The following is a 27426-nucleotide window of genomic DNA, read 5'->3' as shown; positions in this document are numbered from 1 at the left end:
ATGTTACAAACTTCGTGGCAAACTTAACGCACACTGTACGAAGTATAAAAATTTTCAATACCAACCGTAACTAATGTAAAGCAACAGTCGGGTACCCACGGCGTATGAGTACTCTACAAATTTTTAGGCCGGTATGGCAGTGCGGTGTTAAAATGTTTTTGTTTTATATCTATTAAAGGTGATTCTAATATTTAAACGCCAACGCAGACAAAAATGGTTATATAAATAAAAAGAAAATTTATAAAGCTCTTGGAAATATGAAAAATATGCAAATCGTTGGTCAAATGACAATACACTAGTACGATGAAATATATGAATAATGCGTAAAATGGAAATGTAACATATAGTTACATTTATTCTATAGCAAACATATATCAAAATATATAATATATGTACGATTTTTTAATATTTTACCAATAAAGGCAACTAAATTTTTAAACCTTATCGGAAAAAAACAAAATTTAATTGCACTGCTTTTCCGACAATTTCAGAGTTGCATCCCAAACCAGAGAACGTATATTATAGACAGATATCAGAGAACGTATATCGTATACGATCTCTGCTTCTCTATCATATACGTTCTCTGCAGATATATCATACGTTCTCTGACTCTGGTCAGAGAATATACGTTCTCTGTACGTGAGAGAACTCTCTCTGACTCTATACGTTCTCTGGCCACAACAGCTGATTTTGTTTGTCTCTCTCTTTCATCAGAGAACGTATCTTATACGTTGCTCTGCTTTCACCTCATTTATCTTTAATTTTGTTTTTGATAAGCCAATTTGGAAACACACCGGTCAAATATAACATAACAAAAGAAATTTTTCTTTTTAAAATTAACTTTTTGCATAGCCGCGTTCGAAACTTATTCCATTTAGTGTTCAACATGGAGGACCAGGCATGCCCGCGCTGCAAAACAACAAAGTACCGCAATCCCTCACTTAAATTGATGGTCAACGTTTGTGGCCACACACTTTGTGAATCCTGTGTAGATTTGCTGTTTCTCAAGGGTTCGGGGTCCTGTCCGGAATGTATGGTGCCATTGCGACGCAACAACTACCGTGTGCAACTCTTCGAAGATCCTATGGTGGAAAAGGAGGTAGATATACGAAAACGTGTACTACGCGATTACAACAAAAAGGAGGACGATTTCGCTACGCTGCAAGAATACAATGATTACTTGGAAGAAATCGAAACTATTATCTACAATCTCTGCAACAACATTGATATAATCGGCACGAATAAACGCATCGAAGCATATAGGCGTGAGAATCGTGATGTCATACAAAGGAATAAAACGCGTATGGGACGAGAAGAGTACGAATTGGAGGAAATGCTTGAGTTGGAGCGTGCACAAGAAGAAGCGCGTAAACAGGAGTTGGCAGAACTTGAAACTGAACAAAAGAAAAAGAAAGCGCGCGAGAAGGAAGCGCTTATCGATGAACTAATGTGCAGTGGTAAAGATGCTGCTGAGATTGTTAATGAATTCGCCGAAAAGGTAGAAAAATTGCGCGAAGAAGAGAAGAAATTGCCACCACCCAAACCAGCTACACAATTCTCGACAGGAATAAAATTTGGACGCACAGCGGACCAAATGTTCTTACCGTTACCAAAGGCAGAAGAGGGACCACTGTATGTGCATAAAGTGCCCACGCTTTATACGGAAGGCCCAGCTGCGCCGGCTAACGCCGATATCGAAAGCAAAGGTTTCATTGCGCACATAAGGCCGGAAAATAGCGCTGAACGTGCCGGTGGCTATAAAGCGAACTTAGCTTGTCAACGTGCATTGCAAGAGGCATTGATGGGTCTATATTATGGTGCTCCGATGATTAATTGACAAGAAGTTGAAAATAACATAAACGAAAAGCATTTGCAAAGCAGCGATTAGGTGCTGTTTTTTTTTTTGTAAACCAAATAAAAGAATTTCACAGTTTAATTTAACAAATTATAGCATATACTGTTCACTATAGTTATATAGATATATTTAATTAAGTAATTTATAATAGGTTTACAAAACCTGCTACACTGAAATGTTTCCTTAAATAACAGCCGTAAAATAATATGCAAAGTTGAAATCTATTTATTTAAAGCATTTTAATATTTTTTTAGTTACTTTTTTCTATTGGCTATAAGTATGAAAATCCTTAGGCGGATTAACAATTTGGTACACACTTGATTGCCGTTTTTCTGATATAATCCAAACTATTTGGGAAAAGCTACATTGATGACAATACTCTACAGTAGCGATGACTAAAATATTTAACTCAGGAGCCACACGGCAAGAACATCAATAAAATTACAACATAGTTCTTAGAATGTCAAAAAATACGTAATTTTGTGGAATGCTAGCAAATAAATACGGATCTATAACGGTTATGTAGACCAGACAGCATTGCAGAATGAAGAAATTTTTATTGTTGCCGTATATAATACGTTCTCCAAAAGGTTTCCACCAGCAAAGAGCACGGTTTCCGATTTTGGATCGTGTCTTCAATTGTAATCAACTGATGGATTCCATTGTTTAAAGCCTCACATTGTTAATCATTCCCGCCACCACAACAAAATATATACATACATACTTCCATATACATGAAATATGGTAAAATCTTTGCGGAAGTACAACAAAAATATATAAGAAACTATTCCTGGTTCCCAGCAAATTTGTGGAAGCTATTATAGAACTACTATTTCATTGTTATTACTGAGCAGGGTATATTAAGTTTGCCACGCAGTTTGTAACAACCAGAAGGAAACGACGGATATCCTAAATGTATATAAATGATTAACGTGATAAGCTGATATCAATTTGAAGTTTTCTCAACAAGAAGTTGTTCGTTTGTCGCAACCGCCATTATCGGCTCACTATAGCATATAGCTGTCATACAAACTGTTCGAATAAAATCAAGTATTTGTGTGGAAAACTTTTTTAATTGACAAGATATCTTTACGAAAGTTGGCATAAATTATTGTCTAAAACAGTGGTGCAATATTTGAGTATATTATTCAAATCGGACCAGTACAGCATACAGCTGCTATATAAAATTAACGTTCAAAATCAAGCCCTTGTATGAAAAGTTTTTTTATTTGGAAAATTGAAGTTACCATTTTATTTCTTTTTTACCTTTATATAAATAAAACATTCCGACTTCATTTAATATGTATGTTTTCATTATAATCATAAGTGTTTTTTTTTTATTGAATACTTGAGAATGACACGCATTTATTGTTATAATTAAGATTGTTTTAACTGCGTATAGCATTTCATATACTTATTTTACTTCATACTTGACTTACACATAAATCGACACTTATGTAACTATACGTATGTATGTATTATATGAATATAATAAACGGATCAATAAAAGTACACTTTAAAGACAAACACAATATTACAAAGTTATTATTAAGGAGGGGGGTGAGGTGTAAATGTAAAATTATCATAATGCTTTAACGGTATACCTACATACCGCATTCTAAAATACAAGTAAATATGTATTTATGTGTATATATATGCATTTTTTTTTACATAAATATTAATTAAGGTATATATGTACGTGTAAAGAATTGGCAATTACTGAATTTATAAGGAAAACGTAATTAATTAATTAATAATATATCATATGCAGATCATATGAGAAAGGAAATCACACGTTTACTGACATGTCTACAATACAGTTGACAACTCAAAGCTAAAAATATAAACGATACAAACGAATTGCACCAAATCGTTAGGACTACAAGCTAACAAAGCGAAAAACAAACAAGCATACAACGAGTTTACAAGAAAATTGTATCAGGCAAATTAAGTATATACAGTTATAAAGCGCAAAGAAAGCTATGCGGTGTGCTAGTGAAAAATTTGATATATTTTTATCGCTTGCTATAAGTTGACGCATTTAAATTTTTACATTTCATATTTACTCAACATTTGCGTTACTCTTTTTTGCTGTAAATGAAGCAGAAGTTATTTTTGAATATATGCAGCGGCGTTATATAAATTTTTTTTGTTGAAAACTATTTGTTTTGTGAAGAAATTTAGCTTATAACTGTGCTGCTTCTGTTGCACTTTCAGCAAGCACAGTGTGGAATGTTGTTGTTGCATTTCAGAAGAGTTTGCATCTTTTCTAACATTATTTTTGATAATTATTGTTATATTTTTTCGAACTTTTTGCTTGATTAATTGTATTTGCATATATTTTCTTGCTTTTTGAGTTTCTAATAATACTTTTTTTTGTTATTTTTAAAGAGCAGCTAAAACAAAGCACATAAAAAAAACAAAAAATAACATAAAAATAAGCAGCAACAAATAACTGTTAATTACGTTTGTTCTTTGTTTTTATAAAATTACGGTTCGTTGTAATTTTACTGCTGTTTTCAGAGCTATACCAACTTTAGAAAAAATGTCTTTTCAAACACGCTAGCCTAAATATCATACACGCATAACGTATATGTTATAATTTATGATTTTTATTTTTTGTTATTTTCGAAAATTTAGACACTTTTCCATTTTACGTTGTTTGCTTGTTTTAAATCATTTTATTTTTATGTGTGCATTGTTGTATAGATGTATGTATGTGTATAATGCATGTTTGCGTCTCAAAAATGTTATTTTTCTTCTTCCTTTGCCTTTATTAAATTTATAATTATTATAAGTTCGCTTTTATTTTTGTTGTTGACGCGCTAAGTTAAAGTAAAAAGTATGTAATAATTAAAATATATGTATGTGTGTATGTATATGTAAATTTAAAATACGATATTTCTTTTTTCACGCATACGCCTGCGCAAAGTCACATCACAGGCTGCCCTCTGCTCAAACGTTCTCCTCCCACTCCAAACAGCTGTTATATTATATATTTTTTAGCTGTTTTATGTTTTAGTTTTTGTTTGTTTGTTTGCAATTTACAGTTGATTAGTTATGTGTGTGTGTTTGTGGATGCGCGTTTACGTTTGAGTTTTATACGTCGGCGTATTTTTTTCACAGACAATTTACTCTCAGTGTATATTTGCGTAATTTGTTGTTGTAGTTCCATACTAAGTACCAGCAATGAGTTTGTCAGTGCAGCGAACAGCTTATTTGTGTACCGGTAGGTAGCGGTATTCAACTTCCACTAGACAGAATCGTCTGTAAAAATAAAAGGGTTGCGGATTACTACATTTTGTTTGTGAAAATAAAAGATGTAAATAATCTAAAGAACATTAAGCTATTAGAACTGTAAAGGTTTTGGTTGTAACGCTTATCTAAACCCTGTTTGTTTGAAAGGGATTCTAGGAATTGTTATCGACGTCAAATAACGGTAAGACCAGAAAGTGTTAGAAGAGATGGCTTGAGTGGGAAAGGAAAAAAGGATTTTAGAGTGAATTTTGTTGTTGTAGCTGCACACTACATTGCCTGGACTGGTCTGATCTAAACAATTTATTTGTAACCTGTACCGTTGCTTTGGTTAATAATCCAGGCCAAAATTCGTGAAGATAATTTGGCAAATAAAAAAATTTTTTCATACCATGATTTGTTTGCGATCGTTCAGTTTGTATGGAAGCTATAAGTTATAGTGGTCCGATAATGAAATGGTCATGGCTAACTCTACTCAGCTCGTTACGCTGATCGTTTATATATATACTTTATAGTTTCTCTGACGTTTCGGGTAAGTTCGAAAGATGCATTAACGGTTTAAATTATAAAAACAAAGAAAGCGTAAGGTTTGGATTTTATTTTCATAGTCTTTGTTGTGGGTTTTACTGATTGTCGCGACTCGAAGTGGTATGTAGTTAAGAGACGGGGGCGTTCCACAAACCATATTTGGGAAGTATATAATGAAGTAGTGGTATTAGTTAAATTATTTCTATGAATGGATCTCTTCTATAATGGGTCTTGATTTGATTATCATTGCAACGTTTTTTTTTGTTTGTTTTGGGAACTCACCATGATACCACCATTTGGTCTTTTTCGGATTCTTATTGCAGGTTTTTACGTATAACGTGTTATCTGGTGGACGCTTCTTTTCACGGCAACTACTAAGCATCGATGCTATGCTCAGACAGACAGATTGTACAGATAGCGCTGGCGACCAATCTTCTGTCAATATGGAAAGGCAGATATGTCCATTAGAGTAGACGTGCGGATGCACAGGTATATTGTTGCCAATAAACGTCACCTGCGATAAATAAATAAAAAAACACAATTTTGTTGTAGTAAAGCAGCGTCATAAAGATATTTGTATATCTGTACAAAATTAAGTGTGTGTGTGTGTGGTTACCTCTGGCGAATCGAAGGGATATTTATTGTTGAATTTGAAGAGCAGCTGAAAGTTTTCACCCTCATACAGAGTGCCCTCGAAACCGGCAATATTTATTTTCCATCTAAAAAAAAAAAAAGAAATCAATTAAAATTAGATATATAAATGTATAATTAATAAAATTGCAACCATGTTTGTATGTGTGTATGTGGCAACTTACTCTGATAAGTTTTGTCCTATACTATCGGTATCGACGGTAACACCTGGTGGCGGTTCCTTTATCAGCGACATCAACTCTTTGTGTAATCTTCTCTGTAAATAGTTAAAGAGATCGGCAAATTGTTAGAAAAAACAGCAACAATGAAGTCACAGTTTACAACTAAAATGTAGCAATATTTATATGACAAACGCTCTTATTATAAAATGTCAACAGTTGATAATAAAAGTAAAATGGCGCATAAATTGGTAAGCGTTAAGGTTCCACTGAAAGCTTTTTATACCCTGAACAGGGTATATTGAGTTTGTTACGAAATTTGTTTTAGCCAGAATGAAATGTCGGAGGCCCTATAAAGCATATACAAGTATGTATGCTATATAAATGATCAGCGTGACGAGTTGAGTCGATTTAGTCATTTTCGACTGTCTATATACACGCGAACTAATCCCTTAGTTTTTAAAATATCGATCTGAAATTTTGCATACGTATTTTTCTCACCAAGAAGCTGCTCATTTGTCGGTATCGTCAATATCGGTACACTATAACATATAGCTGCCATACAAACTGAACAACCAAAAGCAAGTTCTTGTATGGAAAACTTTTTTTTTGACGAGATATTTAAATCAAGATGAAAATCTTTTTTATGCTATAAGAAATGCAGCTGTGTAGGGTATTATAGCTTCGGTGCAAACAAAGTAAACCTTTTTTACTTGTTTCTGTTGAAAACTATTTTAAATGCTTAAAGCTCGAGAATTAGCGCTAAAAGAAAGAAATTTGATATACCGTTATTATGATTGGTTTTGGTTTTCCATAAATTTCATACTTTTGAGGCTTTTCAAATGCGATGATGAAATTTTTAAAACATATCAAACGAATTAATTGCAATATCTTGAGAAACTTTGACAGTATCCATCCAGCTTGTGAAATGGATGCAATTATTGACATAAAGTGAAAAGTAGAAAAAGCTGAGACATGTATACAAATAAATTTAGTTTTATATACATATATGTACACATAGGAGTAAGTATGTTTATGTATCTAAATACGTAAATATAACAGCCTTTTGACGCAAATACGTCAATAAGCTTTTATAGCGTCTAATTACCGATAAGATAACTTAATTTTTCAGCAATGCTTGAGTAATTATACACAAACATAATTATATTGGCATGTGATATTTGCATATAGCACAAATATTAATATATATATGTATATAGACATATATATAAATAAAGAAAACAACATCTTATTTTTTCGACAATTGAATTTGGTAAATATTTGTTTATTGTGTGTACTTTAGATAAATGCATGTATGTATTCTTTATAACCGTAGTAATGATGAGTATTATTTATATTAGATATTAGCAAAAAACAAAACCCAATTAATGAGATGTTTCTTAGTCAACAGTGTTATCGTTGAAGTAATGATAAGATAGCGGAAATAAATTAATTAATATCGATTAACGGTAAAAAATATGCACTTGAAGATGGTGTGGTGAGTAGTAGTGAGTACTGCATACTCGAAGCCTATGAAATGACAATGAAATATTGCAAAGTGACTTAAGCAGAGGTTTTTCAGTTAGTATGAATAAATAGACGTACATATGGTATATGAAAGATTATAAGGTAGTAGGAACTTAAATGCACACATATTAAAGAATTTTAGGGTGCTAAGCAAATTAAAAAAGCTTTAATATTATCTGTAATAAAATGTAAATGAAAAGTTTTTTTTTCTCGCTAAAGAACGTTATTTATATATTTTTAACTAATTTTTGTTGTTTTTTTCGCCTGGTACCCAAACTTGACTGGTAGTTTATGTAACTGTTAAACTTTTCTGCTTCAACATCGCCTTCTGTTTCACACATTTGTAAATAATAATAATTATAATTTTATTTATTTATTTTACCGAAAATAGCACACTATCTTGTATTTTTTATGTTTTTCTACTCTGCCACGTAACATATGTTTGAATATTAAACAAATATTTTAGAAAAGGTTGTATATAAATATTGTAATTAAAAAGCAACACTAAGTTATTCGAGAAAATTTAGTTTGAAAGAGCTCCTAAGCTGAGTCGATTTAGCCATGCCCGTTTGTCCATCTGTCTGTATAGACGTAAGCAAATCCCTCAGTTTTTGAGGTATCGATCAGTAATTTCGCACATCTCCTTTTCTCTACAAAAAACTGTTCATTTGTCGGAATCACCGATATCGGACCACTATAGCATATAGCTGCCATACAAACTGAACGATCAGAATCAAACCCTTGTATGAAAAGCCTTTTTATTTGATAACATATCTTCACGAATTTTGGCACGAATTATTCCAACGGCATAGGCTCTGAAAATTTGTTTGGAGCGGATCACTACCAGCTGCCATAGAAACTGAACGATCAGAATCAAGAGGTTATACACAAAAACTTTTTATTTGTGAAGGGCATTATAACTTCGGTGCAGTCGAAATTAACATTTTTTCTTGTTTAAATGATCTTTCCAAATGTTCTAGTTCAAACACTTGCTTTCTAACCTCTTTGGTCAAAATCAAGCTAGGCTGATTAATAATATATATTATAAAATAGTTAATTTTTACGCAAAGGATCAAATATGTCACTTGTCAAAACAAAAAAAAATTATCTGACGGGAAAGTATTAAGTTATTGTATATCTATCTATGACATCATTAGTCATACCTTAATTAACCCATACAAGTGCTATAGACGACTTGTGTTTCTGTAACTCCACGGTTTGAAAATGTCTAGAAATCCATGGTAATATATCATATTATCCATTAATTGTCAAATCAAAATCTTGAAAAATGAAAAATTAATTTACAAAATTTTAAGCTTTCGGGTTAAAGACTAAATTCCAAAATGTTTGAAAAAAAAGAAAACATTATTAAAACCCCAAAAGTGGAATTAAAAAGTGTAAATCTAATTATTATTTCAAAATTTATTAATTAAAATTTTCATCGATTTGCAAACAAAAATTATTATTGGTGCGCAATTATATTTATATTTATGCAGCACTCTTATTTGTCAACATTTTTTTGCTGCATTTATATAATTATGTTCAATTATTTTGAACCACTTTTATTAAATTGTTTATAATTATTAATTTTTCTATTTTTTGCTACTATAAAACCTTAGACGTCTGTCAATACTTGCCTCCCATCGTGTGTTGTCCAACACCAGCGGTTTGCCGCATTTCGTGCGCGGCTCTTTGGTCACCTGCGGTTCACAAGTGATGATTTCCGATTTTGGCAACTTGTCTTTCTTGCTCTTGAATATTTTCAACATTTTGTCGTCGTGCAATTTAATAACACTTGCCTGTGTTGCTGTTTTTATTTTTATATATTATTTTCGTAACAACAAATTACAGTACGAAATATATTAATATTCCCTTTTTATTTATTTTTATTTTGTTTTTTTCCTACCGAAATCTGGTAGATATCTGGTAGCACAGACCGCGTACACGGCGTCAGTAATAAAGTCTTATTCTTTTTATGTAATTTTGCGGCGCTGATGTAATATTTCTAGATTACGAAAACAAAATGTGTTTATTTAATTTGAGTTTGTAATTCAATTAACGGTTAATTAAGTCGCAAACACTGAGGTACTCGGCGCTTGAATTCGAATTTCTGCTGCTGCTGTGTCAGCGCACTGACTTTGACCAACTCGCTGTGACTGAATAATGCAGGCGAACCAGTTTCTATTAGATAATATGCATTTTGTTGTAATTTTAAGCTCTTTTGTTTTTGTAAAACACTTTAGTCAATGTATTGGCTATTTAGCGGCATTTGCACGACAAATTGGTTTATAGGCTGCCACAAACACAACTACACACACACACACACACTCATGGGCACACAGAAATGCCACAATTATTGCACAAATCTTGTAGGCGAATTGCAATTAATTTTGCCACCCCTGCATACGTTGCACGTCCCGATAATGGCGCAACGGCGTCACACAACGCTGCTTTCGGTTTGGTTGGCGTTACGGCAACAACGCGGCATACTTATTTAACATATTTATAAATATGTTTTGTAGTTATTGTTTTTTTTTTTCTTTTATTGATTTTTAATTACTTTGTAAGTGACTTGCCACTCCAAAACTTTCTCAACTAACCACAAGTAATAATTACTTCTTTCGAATACTCATTCGATTAAACTAAAAAAATATTATTATTTATTTTATCTCAACTTTATGTTTTATAAATTTTTTTTGTTGCTTTGCAAAATACTCCGCACGAACGCTGCGAGCACTTCCACGTACCAAATACGAATATTTGCTTGTGACTCAAGGAAATCGCTAATAGCAGCACCAGAGGTACGAAAACAAGCGAGCGAGCAAGCAAAAAGAAAAACAAATCGAAAAATAAATGTGTAAAAAAGTGAAATAAAACGTAATGAAAAAGTAATGCTATCAGCCACAGCCATAGCAATTTAAACACACGCTGGTTTAGTGTGGCTCAATATTTTGCTTCGATTGCAATTCACCTTCCTGTGTGTGTGACTATGATTTTTTATTGTGTGCTCGCTTTCGTGTGTTTTTAATTTTTTTTTTTTTAGGTACGTTATCAATACCCCCTTCTTATGCTTTACTTATTGTCATCGCTTGCCTGTTTGATCGCACAAAAAATTACTTATACCTATGTACATATATATACAATGCAGTTTCACTGCAAATGAGATTGAAAACGCTGATAGCGCTTGATATTAAAAGATCCAAACAGGCTTTTGCAGCCTTCCTGACTGTCTGCATAACTACTGTGGTGTGGTGTGAGCAACTATTTTATCTACGTTCCAGTCGTAATTTGCGATTGCTTGATCCGCCTTTTTGGCGTTGCCAATTTGTGATCTATGATTTTGTGTGTGAAAAGTTATCAAATTAATTTTGCCCTCAATTCATTACACTATATGGCAAAACCGACTTTTAAAAGTAAAACTTTTTATCTATCATCTCAAATTTTATCGTCCAGCTGCGGCATGTGGCATGTTGCATTACAACACTCATATGCGGACAAACTTTATACAAATGTACACTTCTAGGTAAAATCCAACGAAAATTCCAAGCATCATGAGAACAACAACGACATCCAACCAATCTCTTCACTTCAGCATCTTCTTCTATAGATAATGAAACAACAATTAAGCAGGCAAAATTTGCATACCTTATATAGCGCGGCTGATAAATACTAATTCAAGGTTCGAACGATGTTCGTTTTCGAATCCTGGTCAAATATTTGTTTTTGTTTTCGAATATTTTATTTATTTTTTAGCATATTTTAACAAAAATATGAATATTGAGGCTTTTGAGCTGTCAATTGAGCTGCCTACAATCAGTAGGTTGATCATTTATTGTGGTTTCAAAAAACAACACACTCTTGTTTTCAGCGTATTGGACCAAAGCAATATTTTTTCGAGTGATTGAGTTTTAAGACTGCGTTCACACGCCTCTTTTTGTCGCTCATTATCGGTAAATTCTTTTTTGGCGTCGCTTGCTCATTGCTCATTCACACGAACGACGCGAGTACGAAAGTAATTTTTCCGTTTTTCGAAATTAGCCTCCAAAGTTCGAAATTGACAACATTATTATTAATTATAACGCTATGCAAGTTACTAAGAAAGTAAAAATATGGGTCTCATCCACGTTTTCCTTTTTTTTCAATGGTGTAAAACAGTTTTCGGTAAAGTTCATATGACAGATGCTATAAAAGTTTAAAATTAGATTTTCGAAAAGAAAAAAGAAAATAGATTGCAAAAATACTGGCTCGTCTTTAAAATATGTCGAAAAAAATTGGTTTGATTCAATGCCCAGCCGAGTGTTACAGTGTTATTATTGCAAAGAGTGTTAAAAATTATAATAAAGATGAACAATTTCTATATCTCGACGGACAGTTTGTATCGTTTTCAAGAACTAAATTTTTTGGTTTAACTTTAACCATTAAAAGATACGTGAATAAATTTCAGAGCTTTCGGACAGTAGATTATGTGCGAGCTGACAATCAAGCGATTCAAAAATTACTAAAAACTAAATAGCAAAATTACATGAATTTTACTTGGAATTGCATACGCAGCTCCAGCGAAATTTCCTGTTCTCAGTCCTTAAGTCAATGGTATAATATGTGGAAAGAAATCGCCGAGACTGAGTACTATTCAGAGATAAATCCCAATCGCTTTACAAACAAGTTCTAAGAACGCTTTAGAATATCACTTTCGATTGCCACTATTATACTCGTATTGCACACTAAAATTGATCAAATATGTATATTTGAATTATTTTTCAGAGAAAATACTTGTTGTTGTATTTTAGTTTTTATGTGGTAAACAATTCAAAATACAATAAGAGTTAATAAATCAATTGGAATAATATTGATAGTCAATTTTTGCGATAATATTTATATCTTAAGCAAACAAGCAGAAATAAGTTTTTTACTTAAAAACATTCTACACTTAAAAATATGCGCATTTGTACATTTCACATAGCCGAATGCCCCTGAACCTGGTTATTTACATACAATCTTAAATATACATATATATATGATTGTACGTGCAAAATATTGTTTTTGCATTCAGCTCAATTCATTGTCGAACAATTAACACTACTTGACAACTCCGGCTTCGACAATCGAAATAAATAATTTTTTTTTAATATGCATGAAATCGGTGCCGCAGATCACTTGGTCAAGGCTGAGTTAGGCGGTTAACCTTAAATGAATCATTTACTTGTATGTATTTATATCAGCAATTATTATGTAAAAGCCCATTGAATTTATTAACTGTTATAGTGTATAGTGATGTACAAGTTGGAAAGCTACTGGACTGCATTCGAGTAGCGACGAAAAGCTCAAAATGTGCGGCCTAAACCAACCTAAGCATATCGTTAATTTCTTTAGGATATACCGATTAAGCTTTGTTGAACTTGTGTTGAGGACCCTAGTCTGTTTTTGATAGGAAATTTGAAGGCGACAAGCCATGCGTGAGTGGAGCTAGATGTCTAGTTCTTCACTCAATCCTAAAAATTTTAATTTGTGGTTGGCCTGGGAAATTTGAAACGAGTAATCATATGAAACACCTTGTATTTGGGAAACGCAAATGGAATTAATTTACAATTCGAGTCGTTAACCGTGGCAGATAGTTTTTGTATTAGCTATAAAATAATAATTCTATTAAAATGTGAGAATATTTTTAGAAAAGCTGTTAGGATTATAATTTCGATACAAAATAGTTAAACTTAACTTTTTATTAAAAATGTTTCATATAAACTTTTTTTCAAAAACAAATTTCTCGAGCTCTCACAAAAAGTTACGATTAAACAGAAAAATAAATACGTAAACAAAAAGTAATAAAAAATCAGAAGCCACATTCGCCGCATCTTTGTTGAAAAGAACATGTTCTTTTCTCCGTAACTAATAATATGTTCATTGAAAGTTATTGCCTTCCAGAAAACCACGAACTGAAAAATGTGACCACTTTGTTCCAAAACAATGAGTTGGAATGCGCTCACCCGCTTTAGTTTGCGACAATCTTATCGACCTTATTGCAAGTTGTTGCCCACGATTTTATCGAACACACACGCTTACAGTGTTCTTATCAAAATAAAATGCGCAAATCGGCTGATAAGATACGGTAGGTGTACTCAGCAAGGCAATAATATAAGCCAACATATTTACAAGCTAAGATATCGATAAGAAAATATATAATAATAATACTTTTGGTAAGAAATTGTTTGTGAAAATACAAAGAAACTTATTTATGTAAAAATATTTGCTTTAAATGTTCGAATTTAAAAAAAAAATAGAAATAAATCCAATTAACACAGCTTGCTGTTGTTTACCAGCAATTTATCTTCCAAGCTCGCTTATGAGAAATTAAAAAGGCAGTGTGAGACACAATGTCTACCCCCGTTAAATGGGTGGGTGTAACGGCAGATTGCGCTAAATGAAGGTGGCAATAAATTAATGTGAATGCTGAGAGTCAAAGCTCAATTGTAATAAGATCCTCAAGGCAGTTTAACGAGAGGAAGCGAGACAAAATTCATTGCAAATTATTGCGATATTTGTACAGCAAATACAAAGCTTATCGCAGGAAAGTAAAAATTAATAAGCAATTAGTTGATTGATGTCGCGAGAGCAAAGGTATCAAAGTCTAAAATAAAATCGTGTGTACATATATACATAGATATGTCTATAAATATTAGATAAACACAAATTGAATGAATGTGACAGAAATAAACAGCATATAAAAATAATATTATATATATGTACATGTATATATTACGGTTGTGGACATATGCATATGCTTTTGGATAAAATATATTATTTATGTTTTGACCTGATGATTATATTTATGAGAAATAGGAAACTAGACCCGAACTAGTCCGAAAAAACAAAAATTTTATTGCATACCCTATAAATTATAGGTATATATAAGTGATAAGTGTGACGAGCTGAGTCGATTTAGTCATGTTCGTTTGTCTGTCTCCTTGTATACATGCGAACTATTCGTTGAATTTTTGAGATATCGATCGGAGATTTTACACACATCTTTTTCTACGCAAGAAGCTGCTCATTTGTCGGGACCACCGATATCGGATCACTATAGCATATTGCTGTCACACAAACTGAATGATCAAGTCATTAGATTGAAATATGCAAAAAAAAAATTCGAGAAATGTTTAAAAACAATTTTGGAAAATGCTGCCACTTATTTTCAAAGGGACTAATAGTTTCAAAACGGCTCTAGTATTTAATTAGATATATTACAAATAATTTTTATAAGAGTTGCCACCTGTTTTGAATTTACCTAATTTGAAAATCAATTGTAAAAGTTTTTACGTTAAATACTTCAAGTAAGGTTTTACTCTCAACTAATATTTTATAACCTAAAGTAGGTTTAAGATTTATTTTTGAGACTCAAGTGCATTGAAAATTAATTATTTAATTGTACTAAACTGTAAATGCTTGAGTTCTGTCAGCGCTCAACGGTGTATTCCCAATTAACTCAATGTCTAATTCTCATAAGCAATGCATAAAACTGTATGACTAGATAACTGTATTGCATTTTTATTGCGCAAGCATGAAATGTGCATATCTGACCTAATAGACCCACTTATTTATATATAGACTATGCTGACATAAATTGAACAATCGCGAAAAGCTTGCAATAATCAACAGCAACAGAGGAAATATCTATTAACATAGTGATCCCCACACGCCACAACAGTCTCAGCGAGGCATTACATAAGGTAATTTACAGCGGCAACCATTAGCAAACAATAAATGGTGATCGAGTGTGAAGCGGTTAGTTGGCTGTCAATTGTCAGAATCACTTTCAATTGCATTCTTCAATTGGTTAAAGAAACGATTGTATTTCGATCAGCACTGGCGCGCATGCACACTGAGCACCGGTATGCGCTGGGCAACGGCAGCTAAAGCGCATAGCTGAAAAATGGCTAACAGCCAAAGGCACATGGAATTTAAAAGAAACGCGGTCGGGGGTTAAAAGTTACAGTGTCAAGCGAAATGTTATTAGGAATAAGCAAATGAGTGAGCAGTCGAAGATTCGAGCAACAAATATGAATTAGCGTTGCCATACATATGTACTCATATACGCAGATTAAGGGGTTTTTAAGAATTAGAGTTGCCACATTTGTTTTAAATTCGAAATTACATATACTAAGGTTCTTTGCCCAGTATTTAAGACTGATTTTTTATAAATAGTGAGTTTCAACGAAAGATTTGAAAAACGTTTAACGTGCAAGATTGTGTAAGAAGCCCAAATATGCATTGCCCTCGGCTAAGCACACACACATACGCAATAAGCAAGTCGCACATGTTTGGCGGCGAAGAGGCGGCAAGAACCGGTCCCAACAACGCCTTTAATGGCAAGCCTTCTTTTTATTTTTTTTGCTCGAACGGAGTACTTTTGTGTGAAATAAAAAATACATTAATTATTATACACGCCATCAAAAAACATTTGTATGTTATACGTGCAGAAAACTCGCTTCGTCATAAAAGATCGTTTGTTTTCTTTTACTGAACTTTATAAATTTATTTTTGTACTAACTGTAAAAAGTGCATCACTGTTTTAAAATCAGTTAAGACATTATTTATTTTTTATTTTGATTTAATGACTGCAGAAAGTAATTAATGTCGAGACAACTACGTCAGAAAATGTGTTTCGGAATAGATATATGAGGTTTAATATAATAATTTTAGTACTAAAAACCTCGTTGTTATTCAAAAAATCACTTGCTTAATTTGCTCCAAACTATGGCAATTTTAAAAAAGCTTAGGGTGTCTACAAACAAGGCAAGCAAAAGTGCTTTTTGAAAGTAATTTGTTTTCAGAAAATCAATTTCCTGTGTATACACTCGTAAAGTAGTTCCGAAAACCACTTTTCATAAATTTAGTAATCAATTGCGAAAGCTAAACTTTCATAGTCTGACTGCAACTAGCTGAATACTAATCACTTTTCAAAGCTAATTGCTTTCATGATAAAAAAAAATGGTTGGCTCATCATTACTTTTCCACACTGATTGCGAAACAAAATCTGCTCACACAAATATAGAAAGTCGCCAGAGTGTAAAATGTGCTGAATAACGGGGAAAACATTCGTCTTTTACTAGTAAATATCTCTTTCGCTAAACGGACTTAACAACTTATCGAAAATATGAATACAATTTTGAAAGTTGCTTTTAATTTAAAAACTTTATACAAATGTACACTTCTAGGTAAAATCCAACGAAAATTCCAAGCATCATGAGAACAACAACGACATCCAACCAATCTCTTCACTTCAGCATCTTCTTCTATAGATAATGAAACAACAATTAAGCAGGCAAAATTTGCATACCTTATATAGCGCGGCTGATAAATACTAATTCAAGGTTCGAACGATGTTCGTTTTCGAATCCTGGTCAAATATTTGTTTTTGTTTTCGAATATTTTATTTATTTTTTAGCATATTTTAACAAAAATATGAATATTGAGGCTTTTGAGCTGTCAATTGAGCTGCCTACAATCAGTAGGTTGATCATTTATTGTGGTTTCAAAAAACAACACACTCTTGTTTTCAGCGTATTGGACCAAAGCAATATTTTTTCGAGTGATTGAGTTTTAAGACTGCGTTCACACGCCTCTTTTTGTCGCTCATTATCGGTAAATTCTTTTTTGGCGTCGCTTGCTCATTGCTCATTCACACGAACGACGCGAGTACGAAAGTAATTTTTCCGTTTTTCGAAATTAGCCTCCAAAGTTCGAAATTGACAACATTATTATTAATTATAACGCTATGCAAGTTACTAAGAAAGTAAAAATATGGGTCTCATCCACGTTTTCCTTTTTTTTCAATGGTGTAAAACAGTTTTCGGTAAAGTTCATATGACAGATGCTATAAAAGTTTAAAATTAGATTTTCGAAAAGAAAAAAGAAAATAGATTGCAAAAATACTGGCTCGTCTTTAAAATATGTCGAAAAAATTGGTTTGATTCAATGCCCAGCCGAGTGTTACAGTGTTATTATTGCAAAGAGTGTTAAAAATTATAATAAAGATGAACAATTTCTATATCTCGACGGACAGTTTGTATCGTTTTCAAGAACTAAATTTTTTGGTTTAACTTTAACCATTAAAAGATACGTGAATAAATTTCAGAGCTTTCGGACAGTAGATTATGTGCGAGCTGACAATCAAGCGATTCAAAAATTACTAAAAACTAAATAGCAAAATTACATGAATTTTACTTGGAATTGCATACGCAGCTCCAGCGAAATTTCCTGTTCTCAGCCCTTAAGACAATGGTATAATATGTGGAAAGAAATCGCCGAGACTGAGTACTATTCAGAGATAAATCCCAATCGCTTTACAAACATTGTGTCGGAAGTTCTAAGAACGTTTTAATTAGAATATCACTTTCGATTGCCACTATTATACTCGTATTGGACACTAAAATTGATCGAATATGTATATTTGAATTATTTTTCAGAGAAAATACTTGTTGTTGTATTTTAGTTTTTATGTGGTAAACAATTCAAAATACAATAACAATATTTATAAATCAATTGGAATAATATTGATAGTCAATTTTTGCGATAACCTTTATATCTTAAGCAAACAAGCAGAAATAAGTTTTTTACTTAAAAACATTCTACACTTAAAAATATGCGCATTTGTACATTTCACATAGCCGAATGCCCCTGAACCTGGTTATTTACATACAATCTTAAATATACATATATATATGATTGTACGTGCAAAATTTTGTTTTTGCATTCAGCTCAATTCATTGTCGAACAATTAACACTACTTGACAACTCCGGCTTCGACAATCGAAATAAATAATTTTTTTTTAATATGCATGAAATCGGTGCCGCAGATCACTTGGTCAAGGCTGAGTTAGGCGGTTAACCTTAAATGAATCATTTACTTGTATGTATTTATATCAGCAATTATTATGTAAAAGCCCATTGAATTTAATAACTGTTATAGTCTATAATGATGTACAAGTGGAAAAGCTACTGGGCTGCATTCGAGTAGCGACGAAAAGCTCAAAATGTGCGGCCTAAACCAACCTAAGCATATCGTTAATTTCTTTGGGATATACCGATTAAGCTTTGTTGAACTTGTGTTGAGGACCCTAGTCTGTTTTTTGATAGGAAATTTGAAGGCGACAAGCCATGCGTGAGTGGAGCTAGATGTCTGGTTCTTCACTCAATCATAAAAATTTTAATTTGTGGTTGGCCTGGGATATTTGAAACGAGTAATCATATGAAACACCTTGTATTTGGGAAACGCAAATGGAATTAATTTACAATTCGAGCAGTTAACCCTGACAGCTAGTTTTTGTATTAGCTATAAAATAATAATTCTATTAAAATGTGAGAATATTTTTAGAAAAGCTGTTAGGATTATAATTTCGATAAAAAATAGTTAATTTTTTAAGAGACAATTAAACTTAAATTTTTATTAAAAAAAAGGTTTCATATAAACTTTTTTTCAAAAACAAATTTCTCGAGCCCTCACAAAAAGTTGCGAATAAACAGAAAAATAAATACGTAAAAAAGAAAAATAATTAATAATAAATCAGAAACCACATTCGCCGCATCTTTGTTGAAAAGAACATGTTCTTTTTTCCGTAACTAATAATATGTTCATTGAAAGTTATTGCCTTCCAGAAAACCACGAACTGAAAATTGTGACCACTTTGTTCCAAAACAATGAGTTGGAATGCGCTCACCCGCTTTAGTTTGCGACAATCTTATCGACCTTATGGCAAGTTGTTGCCCACGATTTTATCGAACACACACGCTTACAGCGTTCTTATCAAAATAAAATGCGCAAATCGGCTGATAAGATACGGTCGGTGTACTCAGCAAGGCAATAATATAAGCCAACCTATTTACAAGCTAAGATATCGATAAGAAAATATATAATAATAATACTTTTGGTAAGAAATTGTTTGTGAAAATACAAAGAAACTTGTTTATGTAAAAATATTCGCTTTAAATGTTCGATATTAAAAAAAAAAATAGAAAAAAATTCAATTAACACAGCTTGCTGTTGTTTACCAGCAATTTATCTTCCAAGCTCGCTTATGAGAAATTAAAAAGGCAGTGTGAGACACAATGTCTGCCCACGTTAAATGGGTGGGTGTAACGGCAGATTGCGCTAAATGAAGGTGGCAATAAATTAATGTGAATGCTGAGAGTCAAAGCTCAATTGTAATAAGATCCTCAAGGCAGTTTAACGAGAGGAAGCGAGACAAAATTCATTGCAAATTATTGCGATATTTGTACAGCAAATACAAAGCTTATCGCAGGAAAGTAAAAATTAATAAGCAATTAGTTGATTGAAGTCGCGAGAGCAAAGGTATCAAAGTCTAAAATAAAATCGTGTGTACATATATACATAGATATGTCTATAAATATTAGATAAACACAAACTGAATGAATGTGACAGAAATAAACAGCATATAAAAATAATATTATATATATGTACATGTAGATATTAGGGTTGTGGACATATGCATATGCTTTTGGATAAAATATATTAGGTATGTTTTGACCTGATGATTATATTTATGAGAAATAGGAAACTAGACCCGAACTAGTCCGAAAAAACAAAAATTTTATTGCAGACTCTATAAAGTATAGGTAAATATAAGTGATAAGTGTGACGAGCTGAGTCGATTTAGCCATGTTCGTTTGTCTGTCTTATTTTAAACCTGAAGTTTTGTATTGATCAAAAGTCATGCACGAATTTGCAAATTTTTGGAAGAGAGTTGACTAATATCTCTTTAATCCGAATTAATAAATAATATGATTTATTTTCAATATTAATATATTGAATATTGTCATTTAGATTGAAATATGTTAGAAAAAATTTCATAAATATTTTTTTAATAATTTTGGGTAATGTTGCCACTTAGTTTTTAATTTGCCATTAGATTGAAATATGCAAAAAAAAAATTCGAAAAATGTTTAAAAACAATTTTGGAAAATGCTGCCACTTATTTTTAAAGGGACTAATAGTTTCAAAACGGCTCAAGTATTTAATTAGATATATAACAAATTATTTTTTTTATTAGAGTTGCCACCTGTTTTGCTTATGAATATTTCATAGTAAAGAGTTTTCAATATTTAGCAAGACAATTTTTTAACTATTTTAATTCGTTCATAATTTGAAAATCAATTGTAAAAGTTTTTACGTTAAATACTTCAAGTAAGGTTTTACTCTCAACTAATATTTTATAACCTAACGTAGGTTTAAAATTTATTTTTGAGACTCAAGTGTATCGAAAATAAATAAATTAATTGTACTAAACCGTAAATGCTTGAGTTCTGTCAGCGCTCAATGGTGACTTCCCAATTAACTCAATGTCTAATTCTCATTAGCAATGCATAAAACTGTATGACTAGATAACTGTATTGCGTTTTTATTGCGCAAGCATGAAATGTGCATATCTGACCTAATAGACCCACTTATTTATATATAGACTATGCTGACATAAATTGAACGATCGCGAAAAGCTTGCAATAATCAACAGCCACAAAGGAAATATCTATTAACATAGTGATCCCCACACGCCACAACAGTCTCAGCGAGGCATTACATAAGGTAATTTACAGCGGCAACCATTAGCAAACAATAAATGGTGATCGAGTGTGAAGCGGTTAGTTGGCTGTCAATTGTCAGAATCACTTTCAATTGCATTCTTCAATTGGTTAAAGAAACGATTGTGTTTCGATCAGCACTGGCGCGCATGCACACTGAGCACCGGTATGCGCTGGGCAACGGCAGCTAAAGCGCATAGCTGAAAAATGGCTAACAGCCAAAGGCACATGGAATTTAAAAGAAACGCGGTCGGGGGTTAAAAGTTACAATGTCAAGCGAAATGTTATTAGGAATAAGCAAATGAGTGAGCAGTCGAAGAATCGAGCAACAAATATGAATTAGCGTTGCCATACATATGTACTCATATACGCAGATTAAGGGGTTTTTAAGAATTAGGGTTGCCACATTTGTTTTAAATTCGAAATTACATATACAAAGGTTCTTTGCCCAGTATTTAAGACTGATTTTTTATAAATAGTGAGTTTCAACGAAAGATTTGAAAAACGTTTAACGTGCAAGATTGTGTAAGAAGCCCAAATATGCATTGCCCTCGGCTAAGCACACACACATACGCAATAAGCAAGTCGCACATGTTTGGCGGCGAAGAGGCGGCAAGAACCGGTCCCAACAACGCCTTTAATGGCAAGCCTTCTTTTTATTTTTTTTGCTCGAACAGATCACTTTTGTATGAAATAAAAAATACATTAATTATTATACACGCCATCAAAAACCATTTGTATGTTATACGTGCAGAAAACCCGCTTCGTCATAAAAGATCGTTTGTTTTCTTTTACTGAACTTTATAAATTTATTTTTGTACTAACTGTAAAAAGTGCATAACTGTTTTTGATCGAAAATTTAACTGCTTTCGTGCGCATAAAATCCGTAAAGACATTACTTATTTTTTATTCTGATTTAATGACTGCAGAAAGTAATTAATGTCGAGACAACTACGTCAGAAAATGTGTTTCGGAATATATACGAGGTTTAATATAATAATTTTAGTACTAAAAATGGCAACTCTGCATACATAAATAGATGTATGAAAATCTCTTTTTACATCCTCGTGGTTATCACAAAATCACTTGCTTAATTTGCTCAAAACTATGGCAATTTTAAAAAAGCTTAGGGTGTCTACAAACACGACAAGCAAAAGTGCTTTTTGAAAGTAATTTGTTTTCAGAAAATCAATTTCCTGTGTATACACTCGTAAAGTAGTAGCTTTTAGAACGCTTTCTTATTGCAATTCATAAATATATGTGTATTTGCGCTCAACGGTGGACTTTTGAACCAAATGGTATCTATCGAAAGTTGATATTATTGATATTGCGCAGCAAATAATATTGTAAATAACAAATAAGGAAAATTCTTTTACAAATTGTAGTGTGCCAGCACATTCATTAAAACAAAGAAACGATGCGCTTGTCTGCGGACACACTCGTACTTTAGTCTGACAGCGGCTTTGTACTTTCTAAAAAACGTAATATAATCATTCACGGCTGTCATGCGAAAAGGTTGTGTCATACAAGACTGCTTTATTTCTACTTTTTATTTTGTTTTTTTTTTTTATAAAACAAAGCAAATGCATTTACGCAGTGTCAAACAACACACACCCTGAATTCAACTTTTGAAAGTTATAAAATGCATTTTTAGCGCTTATTCATTGTTTGTGCGTAAATTATGGGCAAATTAAGTAATTTAGTGCGGTCATAACTGTGAGTGAAATGACGCCATCAATGGAAAGATTTGTCTTTGTCGATACAATATAACACATTTCCGATATTTTTGTATTGAGTGTGATATTTATAAAGCAGAGAGATTTTTAAAGAAAAAGTTTAACTGTTTTCGTGAGAAACAATAGAGACTGCATTAATTATTTTATAATTTCATTCAATGACAGTCACATGACTGCAGTAAGTAATTAATATCAGAGGAATTGCGTCACAAAATGACTTTTCGGGATAGAAACAAAATAAGTTGGTATTTACACAACTAAACAGAAGTTCGAATGCAGATCTTAACTGAAGTGTCTACAAAGCAAAAATTTCTACTGAATGCAATAGTGTTAAATTGAAGTATACATTAGGGCGCTATCTAAATTTATACTCCTAAATTTTAAGCATTTTTAAAGGCAATGTCGGAGATCCTATAAAATATATCGTATATAAATTAATGCGTGATAAACCGTTTACAATGTCGTCTCTCTGTCTGTACATACGTGAACTAGTAGTCACTCAGTTTTTGAGATACCGTTCTGAAACTTTGCACACGTTCTTTTCTTCTCAAGAGGCTGCTCATTTGTCGGAACCGCCTAAATCGGATAACTATAAGATATAGCTGCCATACAAACTGATCAAACAAAAAGAAGTCCTTGTATGGAAAAAACTTTTTATTTGATGAATTATCTTCACGAAAATTATAACAGATTATTGTCCCAGGTAACGCTAAAATCTCCGAACAAATTGTTCAGATCGCACCACTATATCATATAGCTGTCATACAAATTGATCGATCAAAATCAAGTATGAATTTTGTTTTTTATTGGTGAATCGAAGAAGAGTTTATTTACATTAATAAGAGGATTTTATAGTAAATGTTCGAATTCAATGAGATCTATAAAATATTAAAAGGTTTGGTACAACCACTAAAAACGTCGAATACCATATAAAAATAATTGCTTTGTTTACACCTATGCAATTAGCAATTATCAAGAAATACTAGAAATTAAATTTCTAAATTAATGTACAGTTCAATAGGCGCTGCAGTTCATTTACAGCTAACATTTGCTTAACATTTCTTTTTTTCTATTTTAATCGACACCAATCGTTTACTGGAAAATCGCTACCTCGTAGTAAATACATGATAATATATTATACATATAAGCGAAAACATTAAAAAATGCGTGTAAACAGCAGTCGTTGCCGATGTTTACGAAAATGTTTCAACACCACAGGCAGGTGAGCGCGTTCATTGCGCATTAACACACAGTACGGTCAACTCGCAATCACACAAATTATGCATACATACTTGTACATACATACATATATATACCTATATTGTATGCAGATCGCTCATTGTGGCTCGTTGCCCTCTCAGCAGCTCTGGAAATGCTAAGTGCGGCCAATGAAAGTTCAACCGCAGCAATTCACGCAAATTCCAAACAAATCGCACCAAATCGACAGCCGATAAATATAGAAGTGTTAATACAACATTTAAGCAAGTAAGCATCAATTATACACATACACATGCATAGAGACAGCTAAAAAACAAGCACTGAAAATATGTTAATAGGTGAGAAACGCCGGCAGCCGCGCCGGCACCGCAAACGCACACCGGTGCGTATGAGTCACCGTATTTTGGCGAAAAAGCTTGATGTCGTTGACGGATTGAATGAAAGTGAATATGGTTTCACAAAAAAATGCAAACATTGTCAAAATATATGTGTGTATATGTGTATGTTTCCTTTTGTAACAATGTCTCATTTAAATACACTCTACTCATTGTTATCTGTTAATTGCGTTAATTGCATTGCGCAAATATTACTGTTATTAATGTTTATTACATTTGCTTAAATGGAAAGTGAGTCCAAATGTGTCGCAATTGACAGTTTCACAAAATGACATTTTTATTATACAAAATTATGCTAATTAAATTATAAAGCAATTTACCTAAATACATATGTACATACATGGTATATACGTCACCAAAAATCAAAAAAAAAAAAAAAAATAATTAAATAATAATAAAGACCACGCTTAACTACTACGATTTGTATTTTTTTACAAAATTTACCATATTCATGTACATATTTTTTATACTATCAAGAAGTCGGGATTGCAATTAAGAAAAAGCCTACCACTGAAAAACAAAAAAATTTTTGGACGAGAGAATTTGCTATTGAAAAGAAATTTTTCCGATATTAAATCAAGTCCGTTTACTCAAAATATCGTGTTTTTTTTTTTTTTTGTAAAAGATAAAAATCCAAAAATTCGGTTATTTTAATTTTTTGCAAACATTTTGAGATTATGTAAATAAGGTGTTAATACTAACGTTGTAGCTCTTTACAACAACTACAACGGTGCCACACAACATTTTTCCATATGAATTGTGGTTTTGCCGGAAATCGTGATAAACCGTTTTTAATCCTTAAAAATTCAACCACTTCTTTTTCTTACCATTTACAAAGCCATCTGCACTAGACTACTAACCGATATAACCAATTTATAACCTAAATTCGAATTTTGTTTCAATACGAGTAGTTTCCGTTTGATATCATGTTTTCCTTCTATTATATTCATATGAAAAGTACTGTTACATTATTTTGTAGTTAAAACGACAATATGTACTATATAAACTACTACAATATATTATATAAAAAAAATCCCATAAATCCTCTTAATCACTAGAAGTTTTTTCATTTGGAGACTAATTTCCCTAACTGATTTCTGCTTAGACATAACGATATCTTCTACGTTTAAAGCAAGTTTATGACCTCTGCTTTTCAATTTTATACGCTCATGAAGGTGGGACAGAACAGTGGAGATAGTGAATGAATTAATACAATTGAATTAACACACACACATCTCTGGGGAATTAATGAGCAAATAGTAAAATGAGTCTATAACATTTTTATTGTAGCTTATAAAAATTAAAAATAGCTTTATACTTAAAACCGAAGGTAATTGATATGTTTGCGGTTATTGATCAGGTAGTTCAAATAATTTTGAAAATAGCCCACAAAGTTATTTGCTATGTATGACATTTCTAAGAATTATCCCTCGCATCCAAGTAAGCAATTGGGTCTATAAAATTCGCACCAATATAGTTATAGACCCAATCCATAAATAAAACAAAGCAGGGTTGTAGTAGTTGCAGAAAAATGTGCCGCCATGTGGCCCCAGGTCGAATTACGATCAAAAATCGTATTTCTAGTTCGAGTTGAGTTATATGGCGGTTTTATATGGTATATATTGGCAAGAAAAAGGAAGGAGAAAAGAAAAAAGGGAGCACCTAAGTCGAATTCTTACCAAAACCATAAAATATGTACGACATAGAAATCTCGACTGCTAATTTTATCTGCATCTGGAGCCCTAAAAGCTCTAACCACTGATCAGAACACTACCTGGGGTAAGTACGGGACGCTGAAAGAACACCAAACCAATCCAGAAAACTCTAGTCAAAAGTGTTCTTAGAGAAAAACACTGGCTTTCACTGATTATAAACAAGGGACTCTATTTTAAGAGATGGCTTATTAATATATTGGCAATATGCTAGAACAATGCACTATACTAAGGTACCTAAGTGGCTTAATTTAATAATAGAAACTATTTAATATGCATTAAGCAATGTTCAGCTAATTTACTTAAGGAAAACAAAAAACAATTATCAATGCATACCTATGTTTGTATATAGCAGATTTCCAATAAGCGATGGGATGTAGCGGCGATAAAGGTGAATGTCAATTGCTTGGCTAACACATGGCAATAATCCAATTAGCAACACATTTGGGCGACAATAACAAAAGCAAATCAGCATAAAGCGTGCGAAAGCAATGCACTGTCTAACAGTAAAAGCAACAGAAAAGCAATAGCTTAAGTGGGCAGTCGAAGAAATTGCCAGCAATTTGAAAACAGAGATTGAGGCAAACAACATTTACCGTGAACTCGTTAAAGGCCACACCTACGGTGGCTTTTCTTTTATATATGTATGTAAATATATGTGTGTATATATGTAAGTACTTATGTAAGGTCAATTTGCAGCGAAAGTTCTGTGCATTGCTGCCGCCACCTTAAACTTGAGCGAAAACAAAGACACAGACTAAAGTAGAGGAATAAACGAAAAAGCAGTAGCAAAAGAGCGAAAAA

General features: G+C 32.4%; 2 protein-coding genes across 5 annotated transcripts in view; one reads left to right on the top strand and one right to left on the bottom strand.

The window, feature by feature from the left end:
* Positions 1-739: 739 nt before the first annotated feature.
* On the top strand, positions 740-2079 carry Mat1 (CDK-activating kinase assembly factor). Its single transcript, XM_014230646.3, has one exon. It carries the CDS (start codon positions 887-889, stop codon positions 1835-1837), a length of 951 nt encoding a protein of 316 aa, XP_014086121.2. The 5' UTR covers positions 740-886; the 3' UTR covers positions 1838-2079.
* A 1067-nt stretch (positions 2080-3146) lies between these two features.
* Positions 3147-27426, bottom strand: part of LOC106614780 (ubiquitin-conjugating enzyme E2 W) — a 40186-nt gene continuing 15906 nt past the window's right edge. The window contains exons 1-6 of one of the 4 annotated variants that reach the window (XM_036370140.2): positions 10575-10722; positions 9612-9979; positions 6454-6545; positions 6255-6357; positions 5921-6152; positions 3147-5122 (exon numbers count right to left, since the gene is read on the bottom strand). In XM_036370140.2, the coding sequence (XP_036226033.1) occupies positions 5109-5122; positions 5921-6152; positions 6255-6357; positions 6454-6545; positions 9612-9743 (573 nt within the window). In that variant the 5' untranslated portion in view covers positions 9744-9979; positions 10575-10722 and the 3' untranslated portion in view covers positions 3147-5108. Of the gene's footprint in view, positions 5123-5920; positions 6153-6254; positions 6358-6453; positions 6546-9611; positions 10723-27426 lie in introns of those variants that run through there. The other 3 variants (XM_014230684.3, XM_070108054.1, XM_014230685.3) reach the window with 3 other exon arrangements.

The sequence above is a fragment of the Bactrocera oleae genome, chromosome 4, assembly GCF_042242935.1.
Source record: "Bactrocera oleae isolate idBacOlea1 chromosome 4, idBacOlea1, whole genome shotgun sequence".
Classification (NCBI taxonomy): domain Eukaryota; kingdom Metazoa; phylum Arthropoda; class Insecta; order Diptera; family Tephritidae; genus Bactrocera; species Bactrocera oleae.
The sequence above is the reverse complement of the archived record's forward strand: the minus strand, read 5'-3'. Positions and strand labels throughout refer to the sequence as shown.